Genomic DNA, 21,155 nt, shown 5'->3' with positions numbered 1-21,155 from the left:
TCGAGGTCTTTGATCCATTTGGAGTTGATTCTGGTGCAGGGTGGTATATAAGGATCTAGCTTTAGTTTTCTACAAGTGATTAACCAGTTTTGCCAGCACCATTTACTGAAGAGGATGTCTTTCTTCCATTCTATTTTTTGAGCTCCCTTATCGAAGGGAGCTATAGGTCTGTGGGTTCATTTCTGGGTTTTCGATTCTATTCCATTGGTCTTGAGGTCTCTTCTTGTGCCAGTACTAAGCTGTTTTGATTACTATGGCTTTGTAGTAGAGTTTGAAATTTGGTATTAATATTCCTCCAGGACTGTTCTTTCTGTTAAGGATCATTTTTTGCTATTCGGGGTCTTTTATTGTTCCGTATGAATTTTTGGATTGCCTCTTCTATTTCCTTGAAGAATGGGGTTGGAATATTGAGAGGTATGGCATTGAATTTGTAGATAGCCTTGGGAAGTATTGCCATTTTCACAATGTTGATCCAGGAGCATGAGAGGTTTTTTCACTTTCTACATAGATTGGAAGAAATGCAGCCTCTTCAACAAATGGTACTGGGAAAACTGGACATCCACATGTAGAAAACTGGATCCTATCTATTGCCTTCCACCAGCATCAATTCAAAATGTGTCAGATATCTCAATGTAAGATGTGAAACCATAAAACTATTACAGGAAGGAGTAGGAGAAACTTTAGAACTTCTTGGCATAGGTAGGAACTTTCTAAATAAAGGTCCAGAAGCACAGTAAACCAAAGACCTGATAAACAGAATTGCATCAAAATTAAAAGTTCTGCACAGCTAAGAACATAGCCAACAAGCTAGAAAGACAGCCTACACAGTGTGAGATTGTTGAAATCTATAAGACAATGGCCTAATATCTAATGTGTACAGAGAGCTTAAAAAGTTAAACCCTTGAAGCACCAACAATCTGATTAATAAACAGCTAAAGAGCTAAATTAAGACTTCTCAGTAAAAGTAAAAATGGACAGTAGACAAAGAAATTCTCAACATCTCTGGCCATAAAGAATGTGCACATCTAAATGACACTGAGATTCTACCTCAGCCATTAGAACAGTTGCATTTCTTTCCAGTGGAAGCTGGACATCACTTGTAAACTTATAAATAAAGGTGTTGGAAGGTATGCAAGTACATACAGATGTATTTAGTGAGATATGATAGACCTTAGGGAGAATGAAAATAGTGTAACTCCTTAAAAATGCACAATCAAAGTTCAACAAATTAAACACTAGGAAGCATGTATTTTGGGTGGAGTCACTGGGAGAGACAAATAAAGAGTAGCAGGTCAATGCAGTCAAGAATTCAATGTATATCCTATTGAATTAAGTAAAAGTGAGGGAAAAGGTGAGTTGGGAGGGATGGGTGAGACTGTTGAATGTGTGACCTTAATCAAGATGCATTGCATTCATAAGCTAATTTGTTAAATGCCAACTCCTTTGTAAACTACATATATAATTGTTTTAAGTTCCTGCTTTGGCCTAGTGGCTTGGCTCTTGCTGATTGCACTACAAATTGTTAGGTTTTTAAAAAGAGGTGGCCGAGTAAGAACTGCACCACGCACGTGGTATTCAGGTAAGGGGTAGGTTTATTCAGTAGACCTGCTGGGACCAGGCAAGGTTGGCACTCCACGCGGCTGGCAAAAGGAAAAAAAGGGCGGTCTGGCCGCGGTTTAGGCCTTATATAGGGTAGGGGGTGGGGAAGGGTGTGTCCAGGTAAAGGGAAGTGGGATCGGGTGGGAGAAAGGTGTGGCCACATCAGGTTAAGATGTGACCTCAGCGGATGCGGATGTGACCTCTTCCAGGTATCCCAGTTGCCTAGGTAACGCAGGTACTGGGTGAGGTCTGTTCGCCGTCCAGGAATGGACCTTACACAAATATGAGAAAGCACAGACAGTAATAGAGAATGCTAAGACATCCTACCCTCTTCTAACTAGGCAATTGTGAGCAGATTATGAGCCTGAGTTTGGCCAATTCAAGCAGAGGCAAAAGAATTGCTGTATTGGAGATACAAAGAGAGCAGCCTACCTGCTCTCTATGCTCAGTTGTCAGATTTTTGGTTTCTATTTTTCACTTCTACAGAAGTGAAGTTTGCCTTGCCAAGTTCCTTTTGAGTTTTTGTCTTCATTTCTGTGAGGCACCCCAACATGACAAGCCATTTCTAATATAGTGAAAAAGACCAATCAACACCCACAGAGCATTGCTATCTCACCCACCTGAAAATTATTCCTATCTCTATAGGGTTCTTTTTCCAGTCGCATGGAGGATAAGTGTATTCAATGTACATACATTTTCCTCAGCGTTTCCTTGTCATCAGCAATCTGTGCTTCTTCAAAGCTCCTGCCCATGAAGCCAAATCATTAGCCACAGCCATGAATAATTGAATATCATTGAATATCATGCCTCTAATCAGCAGTATCTTTTAGAAAAAAAGGAGCAGCCTGGGATTTTTGTGATTACTGTAATTAAAAGTTATCTCTTGGATTTTTAGAGCTGCAGCTATTATTCATGTTAGGTCATACATGTTGTGAGTAACAATTAGTAAAACAGACATACATTTTCTACTTCAGTCAACTAATCATCGGTAATTTGCTTTCAAAGAAGAAAAAGAAGGATTTGTAGACAGCTTCATCGTTGAGTTTGTATGTGATGTCATGTTTTCAATATTCCTAATATAAAACCTCTTAATTTAGGTGAAATTCCATAGAGAAATGATATTTTTATAAAAATTTTCTGTAAGGCCAATGCTGGTGGCTTACACCTGTAATCCTAGCTACTCAGGACTCTGAGATCTGGAGGATTGCAGTTCAAAGCCAGCCGGGGCAGGAAAGTCCGTGAGACTCTTATCTCCAATAAACCACTAGAAAACCGGAAGTGGTCCTGTGGCTCAAGTGGTAGAATGCTCTCCTTGAGCTGAAGAGTGCAGGGACAGCGCCCAAGCCCAGAGTTCAAGCCCCACGACCGATCAAAAAAAAAAAAAATTCTGTAAGGAAATAGCAAATGGAAAATGGATACTTTCACATCAAGGGTTGAGAAGCCCCTAATAGCCACAGTTCTTACCAGATTGTTTTATATATATATGTTCATTCTATGTAATAATATGTATAATATATCATATTATACTCTAAATACATGTTACATATTATTTGGGGAGAAAGAACTGGGATTTGAACAAGGGCCTTACACTCAAGTGGTTGGTTCAACTGCTGTATCACCACTTGAGTCAAGTCTCTAGTTTTCCTTGTACTTATGATCGTTCTTTCCACATTGTATTTAATGTTTAACTCAGACAATTGTGAATAATGAAAAACCTATAGAAAAAATGAATGGGGGCCGGGGCTAGGAATGTGGCGTCATAGTAGACTGCCTAGCATGTATGAGGCCCTAGGTTCGATTCCTTGATACCCGGTAAACAAAAATAAATAAATAAATAAAATTAATTTAAAAATATGAACAGGGAAATTTATAACCATGTCAATAATGAAAAATTAGCACAACCGAGTATGATACTTACAAAACGTATGAAAATATCACATGAATAAAATATAATTTTAACATTTAAATAAAAATATATAGCTTGGTAGAAATATACAATTTGACAAAACCAAAGCAGAGAGAGAGATCTAATCTTGAAGAAATCTGAATCTTATTTTAACACATTCTAAACCTGAATGAGTCCAATAATGAGGTCTACTAAATATTTAAAGAAAATAGCATTAATACTTTGTCAATTATCCATAGAAAGGAAGGAACACATATTTAATCCAATAATCATGATTTTGCTATGTGAATTTGATGAAGACATTATGAAAAATTCATGTTAGACACTAATCTTGCTCATTTATATAAGTATAAAACTCTCAAAAGAAAAGAAATACAGAGCACCAAGTCATTTTCTTCATCAAATTTAATTGGACATAACAAAAGTTGTGCCCTAAAGAAACTGGAAGAGACAACAGAAACAATTATTTATTGAAAAAAGGGTTTAATTTTTATCTTTAGACTTGATTTATATGGAATAGGCCATCCAATAGACTGTTTCAAACCAAAGATAATTAAAGAAATAAAGCTATTTTTTAAAGTCAATTGGAAGTTTCATAGAAGAAAAATGTTATTTGCCAAGGAAAATGGCCAACAGTTTTATGGAAGGCTGTATGTCAGCCAGGGCCCTTCGAGCATGATTCGGAGGTAGTCAACAGGCAGGAGCAGGGGGAGAAACAAGGTCCCCAGGCAGGAGTAGAAGTTGGGTTTGGTGGATAATGGTGTGGGTGGCAATCCAGGAAGGTGGAGGTTAAATTTCAAATTCCTGGTTTCATTCAAATGGATACATGCAGTGATAGCAGTAAGAAATGAGACCTGAAGATTTTCACAGTGAAGACAGAGGATTGTGGGAGGAAAAGGAGAGTCTGAGGCAACACTTGCAGACAGAGACACAGTATATAGACCAAAGCATGTAGGACAGCAAAGAAGTCAAAATGATGTCTAATCACCTGTTTTCTCTCATAGGCAGAAGCTAGATCTAAAATACACTGGGGCATGATAAAATATACAGCACTATAGGCCCTGATGCACAGTGAGACTAAAGAAGGATACCCTTAGGGGAGGAAACCAAACTTGCAATATCTCTGAATATTTAAAATATTTATTGAAACAAATTCCAGGAAATGAAAATATAGATTTTTTTGTTCATGGTGGTAGTGATGGTGATTGTTTTTCTTTTTTGTTTATTCTTTTCTCTGTCTTTTTGGGGGAGGGCAAGGGACACACAGAAATGGAGGGAGGGAGGATGAACAAATGTAGCCATGATGTGCAGTAGAAAATAAACTATGTGGAAAATGAACTATGCAACTTGTTGGTAGCTGGAGGAAAGTGAAGGAAAGAAAGAAATGTAATTATTACCTGCCTTATGAAACAGTAACCTCTTTGTATAGCACAATAATAACAATAAAATTGTATTTTTTAAGATGCCTATGGAAATCTGAAGGCCCAGTTCATCTACCTCAAACTTTGGCTAAGGAAAAGCCCTAATCAAATATATTCAGATGTAACTTACATGTCTCCACTTGCCAATACAGGGAGCCAAAGACAAATTAAAATCTTCTTGAAGATATGTGTTATACTCCAAAGAATATTTTAGGAAAAGCAAGCAGTCAGTAAAATACTTGTTCATATTCTGGCAGCAGCCAGAAAGAATCCAGAAAATACCAAGCACATGCATGTACATTTAGTACATTTGATTCTTGAAACAATTGTGGTTTAATTATTTTGTTCTTCACTTTTATTGTAAAGTATCTATTACTTTCTTCACAAAATGTATTTTAAAACCATGCAAAAAGTAGTTTAAATATTGCAAGTTTGTATCCAAATACTTTTTATAAAAAAAACTTAAGTTTACAATTGTAAGTAGAATAGATTTTTTTAAAAAGATGCCCCCTCATTCTTTTTGTCATAAAGAAGATAAGTACTCTCCAGTGGCTTGCAGGATTCAAGAATGTCCTGATTGCTGATTCCTGTAAACCATACTGGACTCCTAAAACCTAGTGATACATTCCCACATGCAATTCCATTGCTCTCAGAAGAGAAGCCTTCCTGCTAAATCAGAGGAGCTTACAGAGATGGGGAGCCTATGTTTAATATATCTGTTGTTTGCCTTCTCATGAGTGGGAAGTTCTCCTCTTACTCCAGATGGAATTCCAAACTTTCCCAGTGAACCGTGTAGGTTGCTCAGAGTGTCTTAGGAGGATGGGGTGCTCATTACAGTCATTGTCACTTCCTGGCTCGCATGCTGTCCACAGCCATGGCCACACCTCAGCTCTCTCAACTGTAGCTGGGTTCACTTAACAGCAGCAATCATCCAAACCTGGCAGCATTTGTTTTCCTTCGGTTTCGAACATGCCATGGGAACACCAGACATTATAGATCGTATTCTAGAAACAGAGACCAAGGCACCTCTTGTAGCTCCTGAGTCAAGACAATAGGTTTGACTATAAAGGAAATTCTCACAATTTCTCCACTCAGAACAAGCTGAACCTTAGTCTGCTTAGATTTCACATGGCCTCAAGACTCGGGGAGTCAAACCACGAGACGAAATAGGATGCTACATATCACATGTAAGACTGTGTGAGCAGGGCGGCAGCTACCTGAGTTCAGCAATATTCAGAAGGAGCCAACCCAGGCAGTGGCTCTCCACAGGTGACTCCATCCCATGCTGCAAGTGATGAGCTATGACACGACAGTCGTGACAGCCTTTACACAGACAGTAGCTCCCATAGCGTGGCTGTTTGCGCCTGCATGGAGAGGCGCATCTGACCTTGCAGTCCTGTTCATTTTAATCAGCGTAGCCCCATTTTCCCCATTCGCATATGGTTTCTTTGTGTTGTGTAAATAGGACAGTGTTCTGCTTTTGCTGCTTTGTTCCTGTGCTTTGATCTGTCCTTTTGTGTGCAACTGAGAGACCTGGTTTCAGATGCCAGTTGGAGCATCTTCAGGATCATTAATAATGGAAGAGTGACAGAAGCAGTTTCGCCTGCTTTGTTTCCATCACAGACGAAAGGAGACATGGACCTTTCTGTTTTGCCCAATAACAACCATCCTGACAAATTCCTGCAGCTTGACGTGAAGTCTTTAATGAGAAGCCCGGCCTTTCTGCAGGCGAGCCTCGCGAGATTTCCCAGTGGCAATTATCCTGCTGCACAACACTGGCAAAACCTCGTCTACTCACAGGTAAGATCTGGGGGTATCAATCTAGGGTTGGGGTGGTTGCTGTTTTTCTCTGTGAGATTTCATTACTTATGCCAAAGGAATCTATAGGGAAAAGAATAAACGATAGCTGTTTTTTCTTTGCACATACCTTGCTCTAATTTCATATGTAATGTGTGATTTTTCCCACCCATTCATTCCCTTCCCGTTTCTGGTTTCTCCTCGACTTTATTTTAGCTCTATAAACCTTTATTTTACTCCTTTCTTTCATATTTTCCCCCCAAATCTGTTGTTATATTTTCGCATAAGACCTCAGAGAAAGAAACTCTTTTAGGGTAGTCTAAGCATAAAGCCTAGGAGCTCACAATGCAGGGTGTGCCAGCCTCTCAGGCAGTCAGGGGCTTCCGTGAGCTGCAGACCAGCTTCCTTTCCCTTTACACAGTGAAGACTCAGACAGCAGAACAATGAAAGGGATGGTTGAAGAGAAAAACACAACAGATTCTCCATCTTGGAAAGGTGCTGTTATGTTAGAGACATTTATTTGCCACAGTTGTCTGTGTGGACCTAACTTATGAAGCAGACCTTCAAACCTAGAATACCCTTGTTTTCTTTTGCATCTTCCTTCTTTTTTGCTCACCAAAAGGGAACAATAAAATTGCGATGAGTTCCATGGGACAGAATAAATACAATGGTCTGACTGTTACACAGCAAGTGAAAGAGGAATCATATTTACAGTGTTAAGTCTAATGGGGTTAAGGGTTAGCCAGTTTAGAAACAGGAAAACGCATTTTATTTCAGAACAGATGTGGCTGATCTAAAAACCCCTGCAAGTCATTATCCTTTGGAGTGGCTCAAATTCCCTGAACAGAAATGTGTGTTCTTTCAAGAACAGTTGCTACTCATGAGTTCTTATGTAAAGTGACTCCTTTGTGGTCCATTTGTGGGCACTGTGGGACATCTAGCATGAGATCATTCAAAGGCAAGTACAATCACATGATTATGTAAGTGTTTCCTCCACCTTATAGGGGTTTTAATTTATTTCCATTTTTTGGTGGCCTAATATGACAACTGAGTTTTGTTACCATATTTTTAAAATTGTACAGTCTTTTGTAGTCTTTCAACATTCTGCCTTTCTACTCATATTCATTTTGTTTTTGATTTGTAGCTTGTTTAGTTTAAGCCAAAGATTCTTAATTTTGATGGAATAAAATGATTTGAACTTTATTTTAGAAAGTCCTGGCACCAGTTAGCCTTTGAAGATTTTCAGGAAAAGTTTGTCTATCAGCCCACACATGAAACATAAGCAAAAGCTTTGTTGGCATCATGATTATGATAAGAATTATATTGTACATACAACTCAAAATAGGAAATTTATTATCTTGGTTAGCCCAATACACAAACCTAATTTAACATTCCACTTAAGTCAATGTACTGATCTTTTGTTTTATCATATTTACTCATGCATGTTATGTATTGTTACATATTGAGTCCAGAAAATGTATTAAAATCTTTTATTTTGGCTATACATGGTTTTGTAGTTAATCCTACCTTCTGCCATCTATTTTTATTATTTATAAAATTATTGCTTTTCTTAGCTAATTTTCTAACTGGTTGAATTGATTTTAGTTTCCACTGCAATGTTAAATGGATTTTGTGTGATTTCTGGTGTACACACAAATCAATTATAAAATTAACACATGACAACTTGTTAATTTATCCATTAAAGTCCATTTTAGTTGCAGTCCAAAACCTGCTTTAACTAGGGGTTGAATTCACAGCATTGGACTTTGACTTTCTTTTTTACTCAAAGCTGGCACTCTACCACATGAGCCATATTACTGCTGGTTAATTGGAGATGAAGGTCTATAAGAATCTGCAAGATTCCTACCCTGACTAGCTTGGAACCACAATCTTCATATTGCATCCTCCTGACTAGCTAGGATTGCAGCCATGAGGCATCAACATTTGGCTTATACATATTTTTTCTTATCTTAATCAAGAAATATCTAATGCCCAAGTGGCTGGGTTAATTTCACTTAAGCTAGTTCAAGTTTCTATTACAGAGTCTATATTTCCAATTTGCTATCTTAATATTTCCCTTATTTAATAACTTATTTATAAACCCTTACAGGTACAGGGTCTTATACACTCGTAGGATTTGCTGTATGATTAGTACATATTTGATGAAGGCCAACAGTCAAACTGCAAATGGGATTAAACAAACATTCTTCTTAGTATGTTTGGCTCTGTCCTGGAAACTTTTGACCCTGTATCTTAATTAGTTTAAGAAATTGCTCTATTTCTGTTTGCAAAAACAAAAACAAAAAAACTTGCTTTAAATATGTTTTAATAGATTCATACATTTTTCTGTAAACAACTTCGTAATTTGTTTTTTCCCAATTAACAATGTAGATTTCATAAATATTCCAATAGTTCACCATCACCTAGTAAAATATCCTTTTCTGGTATAAACTTGTCTTAGCCTGGTATGTATAATTGATACACATTTTAGAACTCTGTGATCTATGATTTTTTTTGCCTTTAAGTTTATAATAGAAAGTGGTTTAGAATTTTCTTGACATGAGTACCCTCATGTCAGTTTTATACCACCTTATAAAGTAAGTGGAGAAAAAAATCTTATTTTCACATTTTCTACAATGATTTAAGAAGGATAAAAATATGTTTTGAGAATGACAAACTTGACTGCAAAAATCTTTGGTCTGGTATTTGTGCTTGTGTGTGTGTGTGTGTGTGAGAGAGAGAGAGAGAGAGAGAGAGAGAGAGAGAGACTTTAAATTGTTGATTTAATTAGTGAAATTATCATGGGTTTACTTATATTTTCCATTAAAGAATTAAGGCTGCTAATTGTTTTATGTGAGAAATTTCCCAACTGCATTTTTCTTTTTTGGTGCTGGTACTGAGATTTGAACTCATGGCTGTGGGCTCTTGTTTAGCTTTTCTTCTCAAGATTGGCACTCTATCACCTGAGGCATTCCTCCTCTTCCAGCTTTTTTGTTGTTAATTGGAGCTTGGTCTCTCAGATTTTTCTGCCCTGCTGATTTTGAAATTTGATCTTCAGATCTCATCCTCCCCAGTAGCTATTATTACAAATGTGAGCCCCCAGTACTCAAGTAAGGAGTTTTTAACATTACTCAAATTATTTTCCTACAGTTCTTTAATCACTGCTATGTTTCTTTCTTCTTATGTGTTCCCTTCACATTACTAACTCAGATTATATCTTTCTTATTTTTCCTAGGCAGTGTTAACAGGAGATGCTTTCAAACATTTCTCCTCTCTAAACATTTTTCTTTTTCAAAGAAGTAACGTTTAATGTTCTTTTTTCCATTCTATAATTAGGGTTTTTCTTTTAATATTAGCTGTTTCACTCTATGATTTTAAGTCTTAATCTGGATGCTTACTAATTGCTTTTTAAGTTCTTCTTTTATGAAACAAGTATATGTGCCCACAGTAGTCTCTCAAAACACCAGTTCAGCTCTAGCTAACAAATTGTGTGTGTGTATGCATGCGCATGCATGTGTAACAGTACTAGGACTTGAACTTAAGGCCTCAGGATCTCACTTAGTTTTTTTGCTCATGACTGACATTCTACCTCTTGAGCCATGCCCCCTGTCCCAAATTTAAAAAACAAAAACAAAAACAGCCGGGCGCTGGTGGCTCACGCCTGTAATCCTCGCTACTCAGGAGGCTGAGATCTGAGGATCACAGTTCAAAGCCAGCCCGGGCAGGAGAAACCGTGAGACTCCTATCTCCAATAAACTACCAGAAAACCGGAAGTGGCGCTGTAGCTCAAGTGGTAGAGCGCCTTGAGCTGAAGAGCTGAGGGACAGCGCCCAGGCCCAGAGTTCAAGCCCCATGACCGACAAAAAAGAAAAAAACAAAAACAAAAAACAAAACTGGTCTACTAGAGACCATTTGTTCTGCCTGGGTTAGCTTCAAATCAGGATCCTCAGGCTCTGCTTCCTAAGTAGCTAAGATTACAGGTGTGAGTGAGCCACTGGTATCTAGTTCCAACCAACAATTTTGTAATTTTGTAATTACAGAAACCACATTCTGGAGGACTGAATATTGGAGTCTTTATTATACACTAGCAGTCTGCAAGGAGCCCATTGTTACAAAGGCCTGCAGGCCCCAAATACATATAACACAGCTAGGAAACAAGCTAGAGAAGAAAAAACAAAAACAATACTAACAAACCAATTCAGCTCCAATGGAGAGCTGAACTGGTACTCAATGATAACTGGAGATGAGCCAGGAGAAGGGACACAGGACAAGATCTCAGAGACACACATGGCATGGCAAAATGGAGGATGGGCTGGTCCAGACCTAAATAGGGTCCGAGCAGGTGGGGGTAGGTCCACAGGAAATTCCCCAGTCCCAGGCACTAGACTAACAGATTCAGTAACCTATTAGACAAGTGCCCACCCCTGCCTCCAGGGATCTGGGCATGCCTGGGAGGCAGTGATCAGCGGGGTGTTTCCCTTCACTAGATTGAAGACAAGATGCCAGACCCTACCATCCATCATGTGGACAATATGGCGCTGGCCAGGCCTGACCTTACTTCATTATGTCATTGCTACACAATTGTGGAGATTTCAAGCTCTCACTTTGTGTATTAGAGAGGGTGAGCTAGTCTACACAGCAATGATGACTAATACCCAAAATAAAAAGTGAGCATAAAATCTTATGGACAATTTTGGGCATCAAGCTTAGAAGGCCGGTTTTTTACTTTGGCTTACAAATCACTGTTATAAAATAACTAATCTATCATCAATGTAACTTCAAGAAAGACTGAGAAGGACAAGCATCCTAGGTGTTGAAAAAGAGAAAACAAAATAGGCTAACAAAGCCAGGCACCACAATATCCAGCTCTCACTCTTTCTAATTGCCTTCTATACCTTTTATATTCTTTTACCCTCCTAGACCTTATGTTTTAGGTATCATTTTCATAAATGTTATGTAATTGAATTTAGCTTTTGTTTTCTTTTCCTTTTGTTTTGTTTGTTTACCTATCTTTGCGAGGATAAAAGAGGCACAAATGGAGGGACAAAGGGTAAACAAATGCTGCAGTGGTACTCACTCAACAGTATGCTGGAAATGAACTATACAACCTGTGCATGGGGATGGGAGGGGAAAAGTGGGAGAGAATGAGGAAAAAAAATTAAAAATGTACTCTTTATCTGACTTATGTAATTGTAACCCCTATGTACATCACCTTTGCAATAACAGTTAAAAGAAAAGAATCAGCAAAAAATGTAAAAAAAAAGTCTGTAATTAATGTGATTATTGATAATCACAGAATATTTTATTTTTCATAGGTATTCCCTCTCTATATATTGTTGTTTCATTTTTCTAGTCTTTAAAAAATTAACCTATATTATTTCTCTAGTTTAATGTCTCTACCCCCTTGCTGAGGTTATATCTTAAAATTACATAATTAAAAACTAGCATTTTAGTTTCTCTTATTTTAAAATTCAGATTTCTTATCATTACCATTTCCATTTACCATGCATTCATCAATTTTTGTATTATTTTGTTTTTCTTATACTTTCCTGTCTTAAATATTTCCATTACCAAATTTTTCTTCCTGAAGTACATTTTAATGGCCTATTACATGCACTTAAAATTTGTTTTTCTAAATGTGCCTTCTATCCATTAAATAATACTATAACATTTAAACTATATACAGAAGAGATGTATAATGTAATAGTTTAGCATAGAAAAGTCTAAGTAAAGCTTTGAGGTGTTAATTTCCTTAAATATATGTTGTAAAATACAATGTGTTTTAAAGGACACCTGATTAAAATAATGGAATTGATGTGCCAGAAAATTTTCTGCTAAAATGTGTCCTAACTATAATGTACAATAGAGTGGAGGATTTGAGTTTTATATGTGGTCTTTATTTGTTTGAAATATGTTAGTAAAATACAAATAAATCCCAACTATAATTCAATATTCAATATTTTTAGCCTGACCTCAAAATGCTAATTTTGTCTATTGAGGATTGAACCCAACATCTTATACTTGCTAATATATGCCATCATCAAATTCTTTTTTTTATTTGAAATATTTTTTTTATTTTTTTTTGTGAACATACTGTACAGAGGGGTTACAATTACATGGGCAGGATAATGCGTACATTTCTTATCAAGCATTGCAGGCTCCTCCTTGGTTTACCCTTCACATCCCTTCCCAGCCTCCCCCCCAATCCTCCCCCACCCAATTCTCCCCCCCCTCGCCCCCCCACCAACGTTGTAAAGCTCGTTTTCGACATGACAACTTGTACTTCTCATTGTTGCAAATTCTTTTTAAGAAAATTTTATTAGCTTACATTAATTCAACAAAATAATGAATTTCATCAAATTGTTAGTACAATTTAATAATTCCTTTGACTTGTCTTTTAGACCTAAAATTAACATTCAGAACAAAAATAAATGACATCATGGTCTGGAATAAACTTCAAAACATTCAAGACTATCATCTAGAAACAAGGATTGAAAATTAATATTCCTTTAGAATACTGTCTTCAATTATCTTGCTATCTTTAGTCTTTACAAATCCATATACATCATCATATGTGTATTTTTTTTTCCTTGATCCACAAATTTTATTTCTCTCATTTATTGAATTTTTTTATTTAGGAATTCCAAATAACAGTTTGACATGCAAGTAACCTACAAAGCTAATTTTTCAATTTCAGAAGAATTATCTCTCTTCCAAAGTGATCAAAAATGACTAGGCTTAAGGGGAAAAAAAACATCAGAATTATGGTCAAACAAATTTCTTATCAAATTGTTTTTGCTTGATTCAGAAATATTACTTATTTTGCCATCAATCATTAAGATAAATGCTGAGTTAAAAAAAGCTTTTGTCTTATTGCAGAGTTTGGTATTATGGATTAAAAACTACTTTGAACAAACCAAAAACCTATTAAAGTCAGAAAGAAACTCCACACTGATCTCTATGTATGTGAAGAGCCAGGTATTAAGAAGTTGGAGAAACTCAACACCCAAGAGAATGTGAATGCTTTATTTATATCATTTGTTTTCTTTACCTGCCTGACATCTCAGAAGGATATAAGATATATAATACTACTTTAAAACTTCTGCTTATGTATTTAATGTGACCTATATATTCCAATAGGTGCTAACAGCATCAGTGTATTATCACAAATACATCTCAAAAGAGTAAAGTTGCTACTGAACTTTCCGTTCTGTAGGGCAGTAATATGTAAAATGCATTTATTGAAACAGTACTGTAAAGTGAAGAACTAGAATGCCAGTTTTTTTAGTAAACTTAAATTATCTAAAATTTAACTCATTTGAGATTTCTTTCCTTGGATGCCCCATGAGAAATAAAGCATCAGTCTATTAGCTTTTTTGTTTATTTCATCTCAAATTACTTGGGATAATAAATACATTTTTAACTTAGATAGGTTCTACCTCCACAGTATTATTGTAGTCCTGGAGGGAGGGAAATCAAAGCCAAGTGAAATGCTGAAGGTCAAGTGAAACAAAGAACAGTAGGCTTTGCATGAATTCATTTACGTAAACTGCAAATGAGTCCAAGTTTACTCGTGCTGTTAAGAATTTGAAATGCTGAGCTACATGCTGGTGTCTCTAGCCTATAATCCTAGCTAATCAGGAGGTGAAGTCAGTCTAGGCAGAAAACATTTTTTTTGGGGGGGGGGTCCAGTTGTGGGGCCTGAACTCTGGGCCTGGGCACTGTCCCTCAGCTCTTCAGCTCAAGGCTAGCGCTCTACCACTTGAGCCACAGCACCACTTCTGGCTTTTTTCTTTTTGCTTATGTGGTGCTGAGGAATCGAACCCAGGGCCTCAGGCATGCAAGGCAAGCGCTCTACCACTGAGCCACCAAAACTCTGACAGACCCTGTCTTCAATTAAGCAGCAAAAAATCCAGCCTGGAGGCATGGCTCAAGTGGTAGAGGAAATAACCCTAGCAAGAGTACAGTCCCTGAATTTCAGTCTTAGAGCCAGGATTAAAGAACAAAATTGTGAAGGAGAAGGAGAAGGAGGAAGAGGAGGAGAAGGAGGAAGAGGAGGAGATGGAGGAGGAGGAGGAGGGGGAGGGGGGGAGGGGGAGGGGGAGAAGGAGGAGGAGGAGGAGGCGGAGGCGGAGGCGGAGGAGGCGGCGGCGGCGGCGGCGGCGGCTGTTCATTCAATTTGTCAAGCATGGGGTGGAACTGACTCTGAGCAGTGGTAGTAATGTTTTGCTCCTTGGTCTGGTGATGGAATCTTGGATTTATTCAGTTTAGTTTGCGGCAATTTACTGAACTATACATTTATTGTATATATCCATCTCTGTACACATGTTATGCTTAAGTAAAAAGTTTCTTAAAAAATCTCTGAATGCCAATATTTGAGTCATCTAATAGGAAATTGTCTCTAGACACATGGAAGAATAAAATGTTAAGTTAGCACAGTTCTCAAAACAGTCTGAAATTGCAGCCAAGAGAACATTTTTAAAAGCCAAAACATATAAAAAATGCCTAAGCATTATGTTATCAGTTGTGGAGTGCATGGAGAGAAATGAAACCAGTAAATTGCAATGTATAAGAAATTGCGGGGGGGGGGGGGGGGGGGGGGGTGGGGGGGGTTCTTTAGAATCTTACTAGATGAATTAAAGAGCAGTATTTTCATTTGTACTTGTCAAATAACATTTTAATGACCAAGCTGAACAAAATATCATGTACAACCTTACTTTTTACATTTTAGAGTTGGAATCTACCAACCTTTTCTACCTGGGCCAGCCAGTTTAAGTATCCACAGTGGTACTCAATCTCCTGAGTGGCTAGGATTACAGATATGAGCCATTAACATCTGATTCTAGATTCATTTTCTAATTCAGTACCCTAATCTATTATGTTTCAAGGCAGAATCTGCAAGTTTTCAGGTATGGATTGCTAGTATTGAACATTTTTAAGAAGTCTTGTCTCTGCATCTCCTAACAGAGAGAAAATAATTTCACTACACAACGAATTAAGGGATTCAGCGTGGAGGTCCCACTTATTGCCGATAGCCCTCCCCCATCTATGTCCTCAGTCATGAAGAATAACCCACTATATAGTGATATAAGTTTGGAGGAAGCTATGGAAGAAAGAAAAAAGAATCCTTCATGGACCATTCAGGAATATGACAAACGTTCCCTGCATTCAAACCTCTCTGGACATCTGAAGGTATGTTGACTTAAAAAAATCATCTTCTTCAACTGATGAGGAAGATCAGTTGAAAGAAATTGTTGAGATGACAGGCTCTCTTTACTAGATACAAAAATCACCAGATTTTAGAACATTTTTCTTCCCCATACCTTGGAGGATTTGTTGTTGTGGTTTGTTTTGAGTGTTGGCTATTTTAATGTTATTATAGCTGTATAATGTAGAAAGGACAAAAAAATGATACAGCATTGAACAAGCACTTTCTGAAAGCTCAAAGAGTTTTGAAAATTTATTTTCAAAGACTACATGTACTTTCCCCTAGTTTATACTCTTGTAACCAATTTAGGTTCATGACACTTAACACATTTCATTTATTACACTTATTCAAAAATATTTATGAAGTGTTCTGTCTTAGGCATTGTATAAGGAAGTTTTTAACAATGATCATGTATTTCAAGCCCATCCAATAACTTAACATCATAAATTGACATTCTGGTCATTTTCCTGTGTCTTAGTAACAAAACAAAACAAAAACAATGGAGGAAATTATGCAATGAACTCATTCGCCTAGTTTAAGATTTCCTTCTACTTTTTTCTCTGTTTTAATCCCATGATTACCTAATCCTAGAAAACCTGAAACTACCTGAAAAGCAGAGAAAATGGCTCTCTATTGTCTAAAAAGACTGGATTCCAAACTAGCCTTGGCTTGCCTCCACCTACCTCAGCCAGGAAGCCCGGCCTTTTCCAAATGTACCCTTCATTTTAAAATGTGTATCTGTTACAAATACATAGCTTAAGCACTTGAAGACTTTTTTTTCTTTTGAAGGGGACAATATCTACACACTTTTTAAGAACTCAAATGTACACTTTCCAAAATAGCTTATGGTCCAGAGCCTTTGACATTTTTTAATCTAACAGATTCAGTGTATCTCATCCTTAAGGCAACTCTTTTCAGAGAAGTTTTCTAAACCCAATCTCCCCTAACATCAATAATAATGCCATTTTCCTTCCTTCCTTCCTTCCTTCCTTCCTTCCTTCCTTCCTTCCTTCCTTCCTTCCTTCCTTCCTGCCTGCCTGCCTGCCTGCCTGCCTGCCTGCCTTCCTTCCTTCTTCCTCCCATCTTTTCTTCCTTCCTTCTTTCTCTTTATATTTCTTTTGTTCTCTCTTTCTCTCTTACTTTGTTTTTAAACTCATGCTGATTATCAGAGGGGGTTCATATCAGGACTTCTAAATTTGTTAGAAAAAATGTCTTGATTTATTTCACAAATACTCAAATGTTTCTTGTTCTCTTCCCTTAATTTTACTGTTTTTGTGCATGACAATGGTGCAGTACAGATGACTATGTCATCCCAGTGGCAATGAAGAATATATTTTTAAGTTAAACAATTATATTTAGGAAGGCCAAACATAAATTTATGTATGCATTGAATTAATGGAGTCACAAATCTCCCCCAGCAGATCCTCCATGTGTGCATGGGCTTCCTTCAAGAACAGACCCCACAGGGCTGGGAAGGTGGCTCAGTGGTAGAACACTTGCCTTGCATGCCTGAGGCCCTGGGTTTGTTTCCTCAGCACCACATAAGCAAAAAGAAAAAAGCTGGAAGTGGCGCTGTGGCTCAAGTGGTAGAGCACTAGCCTTAAGCTGAAGGGCTGAGGGACAGTGCCCAGGCCCAGAGTTCAGGCCCCACAACTGGACCTAAAAAAAAAAAAAAAAGACCCCATTTCACCAATTTAATAATGCTATTTTTCAACACTAACCTAATTGAGGAAAACTTTTAGAAGCCACACATTCTGTTTGTGTTAGAATTCCACTGCACACTTCATTAATTCAACTTCTTCTACCGCTGCTTCCGTCCTTATTTCATTATTAGCAAACAGAGTGCCTAACTCACTTTCTATAACCTTGATATCACCACATTTTGGGTGCCTTAGACTATTTCTATGTTTTTTAATGGCTGTAATTTTCTAAGGTGGAAAAGAGAAAGGAAATCCAAAGTTTAATTATCAAAGAAAGAAACAGAATTTAAAACAAGATAGAATCCATTGCTTAAGATATTAGTGGAGAACAAAAAGCACTGAATTTGCAGACAAAATGCAGGCCTCTAGTTCACACACAAAAAAGATGAAAGATAAAGATGTTTGAAACAGCATCCAAATTTGATTGTAATGTTTGAGTATTTTCCAAACTAGGAAGTTCAAAGCCATACCACTTTAACAGGAGAATTGTATTGCCAAATCCACCCTTTGCTTCCTTGTGCATGCACACTCCTTTCCTAGCAGTGCATTCCTAAGTGTGAAGCCAGTTTGGTGACTGGAGAGTCAGCATGAGGGAGAACAGCACACTTGAGCCCTTGTAAGCACCCAGGAGGGAACTAACAAGGCCTGTGATGGCTTTGTGTTGATTCACCTTTCCCTATTAATTTACTTAATGCCTGCCCAGTGGTAGGCACAGGTGTTGAATCTGTTGCACTAAAACAACAGGGGATAAGAAGAAATGCTATTTTTATAAGTGGGACTCTGTTCAAAAGGAAATGTACTCATTACCTGACGTATGTAACTATAACCCCTCTGTATGTCACCTTGAAAATAATTTTTTTTTTAAAAGTGGGAACATTAAAATGGGCTGTGATAACTCAGGCCTGTAATCCTAGCTATTCAGGAGGCTGAGATATGAGAATCAGTATTCAAAACACTCTTGGAAAATAAGCAGCCCAAACCAAAAGTGGAGTTGTGCCTCAAGTGGTAGAGTATTAGCCTTGAGTGAAAAGGCCAAGCAAGAACATGAGGCCCCTGAGTTCAAGCCCCACTATGGGCATATGCACGCAGGTACACGCACATGTGCGCGCGCGCACACACACACACACACACACACACACACACACACACAAAGCATGGAGAGTAGAGCTTGTAGGTGACTTATTAGACCAAGAAACACGATATCTAGTTTTCTGCGATCAAAAGAAAAATGAAGCCACAAAGAAAGACCTTTTTGGAGAATGGGACCTGGTACTGGGAGGATGTACTAAGGTTTTTGTTTAGGAAGTCAAAATTTGTGCATGACAAGCATGCTATGGGCCTTTTTAAGGGATACTTAATCTTTCCATGGACATCAGCTGCCACATTTGCTGAAAACTTACCAAGCATACTTATCCTGGCTGTGCAGACAGGCAAGCCTCTAAATTAATCTAAAGCTAAGAATTTTAATTCTATTTCTATGATGTCCATGCAGGTTTGTTTTGTTTTTGTTTTTGTCAGTAATGGGGATTGAACTCGGGGCCTGGGTGCTGCCCCTCAGCTCTTCAGCTCAAGGCTAGCACTCTACCATTTGAGCCACAGTGCCACTTCCGGTTTTCTGATGGTTAATTGGAGATAAGAGTCTCACCCACTCTCCTTCCTTGACTGGCTTTGAACCGAGATCCTCAGATCTCAGCCTCCTGAGTAGTTAGGATTACAGTGTGAGCCACTGGCACCTGGCTCCATGCACTATTTATAAGAGCTCATACATTAAAAAAAAAAAAAATTGACCAAGAGATGACATAAAGATGAGTTGGTGTTTCTGAGCTTTCCGTGAAAGCAATTGAATACAGAAATTGAGCAGGCCTCCTCATGAATTTGAATAAAATTTGTAAATTAACTCCAGGAATATCTGATCAGCAAGGAGGCTGGGGCAGCTTCCCAGGGCTTTCCTTCTTTTATTTGAGATGTGGCCCTTAAGCCTCATCTAGGAGGACAGTGTGACCTTAAAGAGATCTTTAGAACCTTGTTCTGCAATCTCAGTCTGTGATCACGATTACTCATGGTTTGATAACATTCTTTATGTAATTTGTTTTTTCAGGAAAACCCTAATGATCTACGGTTTTGGTTGGGAGATATGTACACACCAGGTTTTGACACCTTATTGAAGAAAAAGAAGAAACGTGATAAGCGATCAAAATTGTGTCACATGGGTCTGATCTTACTTCTTGTAACTTCTGTCTTGGTTACCATAGTGACTATCAGCACATTTTTCACCTAAAGAGACTGTCACAGATAGAACTTCAAAAGCTTTCTGAACATTTGCGCAAAAAAAACCAAAACATGCTCATGCAATGTGGATGTTGTTAATTTTACAGCTTAGTGTGTTGGTCCTGTAGAATGGGAACAGTGTGTGAGATAAGCTGGCTTCTCTGCTTTGCACTGTAAAACCTGTATACAAATTCTAGCCCTTCATTTGTCCTTTTGGAAACAGAAAATTTTCCAAAGTAACACCCACAGAGAAATCACTCTATATAACCTGATAGAGACCAAAGCAGCATCAAGGATTTCAGCCTCTATGTGATAACACTCAAATTCACTTTGATAAAGTACTGCTGACCCCTCTCTGTCCCCATCCTCCCAACAAGAGGGAAGTTTGAGTCAGTCATCTTTTTGGCCAACTGCCAGGTAGACAGCTAAAGCTTGTGGTTATATTGCCAGTGGGCTTGGATTTATTTTTTGTTTTCTCTTCCTTTATTTCTATTTAAGTCAAAAAGAAAAGGGAGTAAAGAGGGGACATTATTCAAAACTATTCTTGTTTTTCCAATTATTCTTTATAATGTCCTAAATTTGTGTTGCAATTTTAACAGAACTTAACTTGGGTAGGACATATGGATGTAATTAATTATACTTAAATCCAATTCTACCTATTAATTCATTCAAATTAGCTAGTATGACTCCCAGTGGCAACCACTTAGTGTATCTCCAGCCATGATCTAGGTGGAGAGGGACTACTGCCAAAAGAATGAGTTTAAATACTAATTGAGATTTATTAACTTTTGGGTCTTCAGCAAGATATTCTCACAGAGAAGGATAACAATGCCCCCTCACCATCAAAGTTGATGCATAGAACTAAACAAGAAACCTATATAAGAACAATGCCTGAGACCTAGTAGTGATTGTATAGTTAGTGGTGATTGTTATTACTAATATGTGATAACTAATCGGCAGTGACCCAAGATCATCATCCATTGCCTACACATACATGGAAACAGATCTAGACATAATGTGTGAAGTCAGCACCCTTTCTCCTACAGCACCCTTCCTTAAATCTCTCCCTATTCCCTTTTCTGCTCTAAATACCCAATCCTAAATCATTTGTGTGAATCAGAAGAGGTAATTTCTGCTCTTCTTGTCACAGTAAAGTCTGTGTTTTCCATTGGTACTGAAAATTATTGTGTTGTATATCTCTTAAGATACTTGAAATAAAACACACTAAAGTGTATCTTTACTGGACAACAAAATCA

The 21,155-nt window shown here is 37.7% G+C and overlaps 1 protein-coding gene and 1 long non-coding RNA gene across 2 annotated transcripts; one reads left to right on the top strand and one right to left on the bottom strand.

The window, feature by feature from the left end:
* Positions 1–223: 223 nt before the first annotated feature.
* On the bottom strand, positions 224–20,422 carry LOC122118192. The gene is made up of 3 exons (XR_006149296.1): positions 20,219–20,422; positions 5,003–5,008; positions 224–234 (listed from the first exon to the last, which is right to left on the bottom strand). It is a non-coding gene; the product is annotated as an uncharacterized LOC122118192 (long non-coding RNA).
* Minar2 (membrane integral NOTCH2 associated receptor 2) lies at positions 6,559–19,927 on the top strand. The gene is made up of 3 exons (XM_042692124.1): positions 6,559–6,726; positions 15,691–15,915; positions 19,730–19,927. The coding sequence occupies exons 1-3, from the start codon at positions 6,562–6,564 to the stop codon at positions 19,907–19,909; spliced, it is 570 nt and encodes a 189-aa protein (XP_042548058.1). The 5' UTR covers positions 6,559–6,561; the 3' UTR covers positions 19,910–19,927.
* Positions 20,423–21,155: the final 733 nt, after the last annotated feature.

This window comes from Dipodomys spectabilis, unplaced genomic scaffold (genome assembly GCF_019054845.1).
Source record: "Dipodomys spectabilis isolate Male_0828 unplaced genomic scaffold, ASM1905484v1 ptg000147l, whole genome shotgun sequence".
Lineage (NCBI taxonomy): Eukaryota > Metazoa > Chordata > Mammalia > Rodentia > Heteromyidae > Dipodomys > Dipodomys spectabilis.
This window is presented reverse-complemented; position numbering and strand designations above follow the sequence as displayed.